Raw genomic sequence first — 5988 nt, forward strand, 5'->3', positions numbered from 1 at the left:
GGGTGGGTGGGTGGATGGATGGATGGATGGATGGATGGATGGACAGAGGATGGATGGGTGAGGAGGTGGGTGGATGGATGGATGGATGTGGGATGGACTCTTCCCCAGAAAGTGTGTGGTAAGGGGAGAGACTGGAGATAGCCCAGTCTTGAGATGCCTCATAGGGACCCCTGGTCTAGGGCAGGAAGAACTGGCTGGGCAGGAGCTCCAGCACGGCGCCCTTGCTCACCGCCAATCTTGTACACGTCCTGCAGTGGCAGGCGCAGGGGCTTGTCCGTGGGGCGCGTGGGGGGCAGGATGGTGTCCAGGGCCTCCAGCAGGGACACGCCGCTTGCGTTGCCCTCCTTACGCTCCACCTTCCAGCCCTTGAACCACGGCATCTGGACCGAAGGGAGAAAATCAGTCCATTACAGAGACATTGGTGGCCTCCCCACCCTCAGGGTCCCCGGGGTACCTCTAGGAATCCTGCTGTTCAGGCTAAACTTGCCTCATGCCCTTTAAGATGAAGAATTTCCCCAACCTGCTCCTCCCCAGCCCATAGCCCCAGCATCACAGGGACCCTGGGAAGGAGATCCCTCTTAAAAGGAGGAGGACAAAGAGGTAAAGCACCCTTCCCAGCCCAGGCTGCTCAGGAGTTGCTGACACTGTGAACAAACCCCCAGTCCAGCCCCAAGCCCCGAAGGGCCCAGGCCCCTGACCATCAGCTCTAGGCAGGGCAGGTGACTTGACTAGGAGGATGCTGAGTCTGGACAAGGGCCAGGCCAGGGACAGAGCTGGAGGGGGAGCCTCGCCCCACCCTAGCTCCTGAACACCGTGCTGCCTCCAAGCTTGGCACAGCCCTGTCCGGAGCTTCTCCTGGTGCAGCCCCCACTCCCCCACGAAGCCTCCCTCTGGGCCACCTGCCACAAACAGGGAGCAGGGGAGGGAGCCGGCAGCACTGTGCCCCAGCTCCCCAGGGCCTGTATAAGCATGGGCCACCTAGCAGCTCAGGCCAGAGGGGAGTGTGGGGTCCCTGATGGCTGGAGGCCTCCCTGGAGAGGCGGAGAATGGCGTTCACCACATGATACCCTGTGAGGAAAATGTCATCACAGGTAAACAACACCCAGCCTCATGAGATGGAGGCGGGGCTGGGGGAGCCCCTCTCAGCTCTGTCCCCAGACCTCAGCTCTGGGCTCAGTGCTACTGGTCTGTCTCCCCGCTGTCTCTAGACTCCACACCTGTACCCTCACTGTTGGCAGCTACACTGCTGGCAGAGCCCAGTGGCGGCCATTCTGGTGTCTCCTCTGGCTTGGAGAACCCTTGGAACACAGTCTCAGGTTCTGCAAGTGTCTCTACGCATCACCTCCAGCCAAGGCAAAGTCCCTGGGCCACAGATTGCCAGCTGAGCTCCCAATTGACCAGCCAAGAGCCAACCCTTAGCCCTCCCAGCCAGACCAGAAGCTGCACAAATCCTGCTCCAAGAGCCCAGGGGAGGCAGCCGGGGAGGCCCCCACGGCCCAGCCCGCAGCCCCTGCATGTTTTCCAGAGCCAGGACAATGCCCTGGCAGAGATGAAACCGACCACCCCCATGGCAGGGCTCTGGAGACCAAGCACATGGGCCGTGCTGGAGGCCACTGCCCCTGCTGTGTTGACATCGGGATGGGGCCCTGGCTCTGGCCAGCCATGTGGGAGGATGAGTGTAGAAGCAAAGCCCGGTGCTGAGGGGGGATGGGGCCCCCCGCCAGGCCTTGAGCCAGTTAGGGAAACCCAGCAGGTTTCGTGGGGAACCTGCATTTCCCTGGGACAGGCCCTCCACCTCCCCCTGCCACCTGCCGGTGCCTCGCTCTGGGGCAGGGGGTCCAGCCAGCCCGTGTGGCCCGCCCCACCCTAGCCACCACTCACGTTGGGGGAGGGCTCCAGCATGTTGTCGCCGTGCCAGCCGGAGATGGGCACGAAGGGCACGGTGGCCGGGTTGTAGCCGATCTTCTTGATGTAGGCGCTGACTTCCTTGACAATCTCATCATAGCGCTTCTCACTGTAGGCTGGCTCCGTGGAGTCCATTTTGTTCACGCCCACGATGAGCTGCTTCACACCCAGCGTGTAGGCCAGCAGGGCATGCTCCCGCGTCTGCCCATTCTTGGAGATGCCCGCCTCGAACTCACCCACGCCCGCCGCCACGATCAGCACCGCGCAGTCCGCCTGCCCAACGGGGGACACAGTGAGCCCCACCCCACCTGCCCGGCAGGGGACACAGGCCTCTCCGGGCAGTGGGCTGGGGCCTGAGCAGCCCACTGGGGCCTTGGGGAGGGAGACATGGGGGTCCCCACTTCAAGGGCAGTGTGGGGGGCTCATCGCCAGGCCATGGGTCAGGGGACCGAGGTTCAGCCCTGGCTCCACCACCAGTGGGCTGTGTGTCCCTGGACAAGTCACTCAGCCTCTCTGGTCATGTTCCTCACTTGAGGAGAGATTGAGGTCACAGTTATCAAAGCAGTTTGGAGGTGGTGGCATGTGTCCTGCTATCTGAAGGATGCTGTGTCTGGGGTGCCCGTGCATCTCTGTGAGTGCCCTGAAATGTCATACAGTCCGGGCCTGGCTGGTGGCACCTCTGCCCACTGCTCACTGTCCCCATCCTGGCCTCTAGCCCCTCTGTGCATGAAGGTGTGTCCATGTCCACATCTGCCCCCGTCTGTCTGGGGACTCTGACACTGGCTGGGTGTCCTCACAGGCACTGGTTCAGATGCCAGAGCCCTGGATTCGTTCTTGGGGGGGTCTCTCACCCAGACTGGGTGAGGGGTGGCCCAGGTGAGAGGTCCCCTGCCCTCACAGGAAGCACAGGAGACCCCACCACCCCAGTGATCCCAGGGGCCCCCAGTGTCCCTTGAAGGGTGCAGCGGCCTCTCCCCAGCCCCACCTGCTGTGCCCTGCTCACCTGGGATGTGCCTGTGATCATGTTCTTGATGAAGTCACGGTGGCCGGGGGCATCGATGATGGTGATGTAGTACTTGGTGGTCTCGAACTTCCAGAGGGAGATATCGATGGTGATGCCGCGCTCACGCTCCGCCTTCAGCTTGTCCAGCACCCAGGCATACTTGAAGGATCCCTTCCCCATCTGGAGCAGGTGAGGGCCACAGGTGAGGGTCACGACTGAGGGCGAGACCTGGGACCCGAGGAGTCCCTGGCGGTGCGAGCTGCTTGTCACAGAAGAGTGGCCGCGGGAGGCGGGAGATGGGCTCCAGCACCCCCTTGCTCCCCGCCGGGGTCCTGGAACGCCGGCCCACTCCGTCTGGACCCCGCACCCAGACCCTGCCCCCATGGCCGGCCTCCGCACCGGCTCCGGAATGGGTGCGGCTACGCACGTCCACCAGCAGGTGGCGCGAGGGCCTGGGAGCCGCCCGCTCTCCGAGCAAAGCCTCCAGATGGGATAAACCCCTCCCCCGTGAGGGCTCCCCTTTATCTGAAGCTGCGGACGCCCCCAGATCCCTTCCTCAGCCAGAGGCCAATAATACCACCGTGTTTGGGGCTGTCAGATAAACAACCCTCGGTGTTATTTTATTTTAAGGCGAGGAGAAGGGAAAACGGAATGAGGTCAGGAGGAGGGCCTGGCTGCACAGCTCTTTCCCGCTGCTCCAGCCTCCCCACCCCTCTGAGGCTTCTCCTCCCCTTCCTCGCTCTGCTGGTCACGGGAAGCTGGGGGGCCTTAGCCAGTGAGACCCCCACAGAAGGGGACGGGCTGCAGTCAGGGCAACAGCGATGGTCACTACCCAGCTGGGCATAGCTCCCCGCCAGGGCCTCGCACAGACTGGACTCTTGCCCCACAAGGGGCTGCCCAGCCTGGAGGGGACCCAGACGGGACCCAGCTGGGGCCTGAACCAGTGGCCCTCTGAAACCCCCGCCTTCTCCCGACGAGGCTAGGTAAAGGGTGATGCAGCCCAAACTCAGGGGTGCAGCTCAGAGCACCCACCTCACCAGGGCAGAGACTCAGCCCAGGACAGCGAGTGCCCCCCTCCCCGGGCCCTGGCCTCCACCTTCGTCATCCAGGTGAGAGCTCCCACAGGCCCTCCCAGAAGTGGGCTTCTCCCCAGAGCCCTGGGCAAGGGAGGGGGGCCAGAGAGCAGACCCCGACTCATGGCGGCTCCCCACCACCGTCTCAACCACCAAAGAGGAACCGCTTCAAAAGGTCAGCCAGAGGGCCGCCTCATGCAGGACCCCCACCCCAGGGCTGCACTGGACAGCAGCCCTCCACAGCCCAGCACAAGAAAATGGAGCAGACGGGCCAGCTGCCCATCAATCAGCTATTAATAGCAGCGTGCGTCCTGGCAGGGCCCTGGGACAAGTGAGGGCAGCACCACCTCCAGCCCCAGCCTTGGCCCTGGGGGGAAGGGGGCAAGGCTCTAGGGCCCTCCAGCCCCAGCTCAATGTGGCAGAGTTCCAGAGCCTTCTGTGGACCCTCCCTGGTCATCTCCCTCACCACAGGGCAAGTCCGGCTGCTCGATGGCCACCCCTCCCCCACCAAGCTCTCCGCAAGAGGGGCTGCCCCACTGGACCCTGTGAGGCCTGAGTGCCCCACAGCGGGGGTCCCTCCTGCCCTGGAGGTCTCCTGAGCCACATGTCCTGGGGCTGGGAGATGCCAAGCCTGGCCACCACAGGAGCTGGGGTTCCTTCTCAGGGGCCAAGACCAGAGCCTCCAGAGCTCACCTCAGCCGCCTCCTTCTCGAACTTCTCAATGGTCCTTTTGTCGATGCCCCCGCACTTGTAGATGAGGTGGCCTGTGGTGGTGGACTTGCCGGAGTCCACATGGCCAATGACCACGATGTTGATGTGGGTCTTCTCCTTGCCCATTCTGCTGGGAGTGTGAGGGGCTGGCGGGACCTGGGGTGCTCTGGCTCAGGGCGAGGGGGGCTGCAGTGATTCTGTGGGGAGACAGGTGATGGGGAGCCCAGAGGGGAGAGACCAGCAGAGACTGTCCTGGCACAGGCTGGGCACACATCCCTGCCCACAAACCAAGCCCCCATGTTTGGTGGGGAGGGAAGGGCCCTCACCCACAGCTGGGCCTGGCGAGGGCAAGTAGAGGCTGTGCACTGCCGCCACCCCACACTTGAGCCCAGTCAGCCCCATCTGCTGTAAATAACTGGGCGTTGGGAGCCCGCCGGCCGCTCCTTGGGAAGGGGTTAGCCACCATTTGGAAGGACCACGCAGTGCCGGGCTGGGTACGTCCGTGACCAGCAAAGCGGGGTGATGAGTCACCTGCCCAGCGCTCCAGGGCCCTGTCCTCCACGCTCGCTCCCCTCCCCGGCGGCAGGGCCAGGGACACGGCGCCCCACCCCCACCCGCTGCCACCGGGGAGAGATGGCCACTGCTCCCCACTCCCCTCCTCAGGCAGGGACGGCGCCATCTTCCCCTCATCCCTGCCCGGCAGGCTGGGCCGGAGCCCCGACGGAGATGCGCTGCCCAGATTAGAGACCCAGAATAGCTCTACGCGCCACCCCCCCCAGACTCTCACAGGGGCAGACAGCGGCCAGGAGGTGGGGGTCCCTGTTCCAGCCCGAGGAAGGAGGACCCGGTCCAGCCAAGCCCAGCAAGTGTCAGGTGGAGATGCCCTCGGCCCGGTGGGGATATAGGGGGCACCCTCCCCCCGCCCTCCCCTCTGCTCAGGGCCCTGGGTCACAGCCCCGTCCCATCACAGAGGTCAGTGGAGAAACCCACGCTGCTCCTTGGGGACAGGCGGCTGGGGGAGGCAATGAGGACAGAAGCCACCCTGGGGTGGGAACACGGGTGGGGTGGGGAGGCCAGGGCCCCAGATCTCACCACCTCCCTCAGCGTCCTCTGGCCCAGCGCCCCAAGCCCGACCCCATCAGCCCCTGGCACTGAAGACCCTGCCCCCAGCTCGCACGGTCCCCGTGGCCCCAAGGTCATGGCTACGGGGAGATCGCCGCCCCGGACCCGGCCCCGCCGCCCCGCGCCGCCCCCCACCCCCGGCCCAGCCCGGCCGACGCGGGGACCCCTGGGAGC

At 64.8% G+C, this 5988-nt stretch overlaps 1 protein-coding gene across 1 annotated transcript in view; it reads right to left on the reverse strand.

Moving 5' to 3' along the window:
• Positions 1 to 4918, reverse strand: part of EEF1A2 (eukaryotic translation elongation factor 1 alpha 2) — a 10788-nt gene extending 5870 nt beyond the window's left edge. The window contains exons 1-4 of the mRNA XM_017881233.1: positions 4675 to 4918; positions 2909 to 3088; positions 1882 to 2178; positions 230 to 380 (exon numbers count right to left, since the gene is read on the reverse strand). Coding sequence (XP_017736722.1) covers positions 230 to 380; positions 1882 to 2178; positions 2909 to 3088; positions 4675 to 4818 — 772 coding nt within the window. The 5' untranslated portion in view covers positions 4819 to 4918. The remainder of the gene's footprint in view (positions 1 to 229; positions 381 to 1881; positions 2179 to 2908; positions 3089 to 4674) is intronic.
• Between the last annotated feature and the right edge of the window lie 1070 nt (positions 4919 to 5988).

The sequence above is a fragment of the Rhinopithecus bieti genome, unplaced genomic scaffold, assembly GCF_001698545.2.
Source record: "Rhinopithecus bieti isolate Rb0 unplaced genomic scaffold, ASM169854v2 scaffold_12573, whole genome shotgun sequence".
Taxonomy (NCBI): domain Eukaryota; kingdom Metazoa; phylum Chordata; class Mammalia; order Primates; family Cercopithecidae; genus Rhinopithecus; species Rhinopithecus bieti.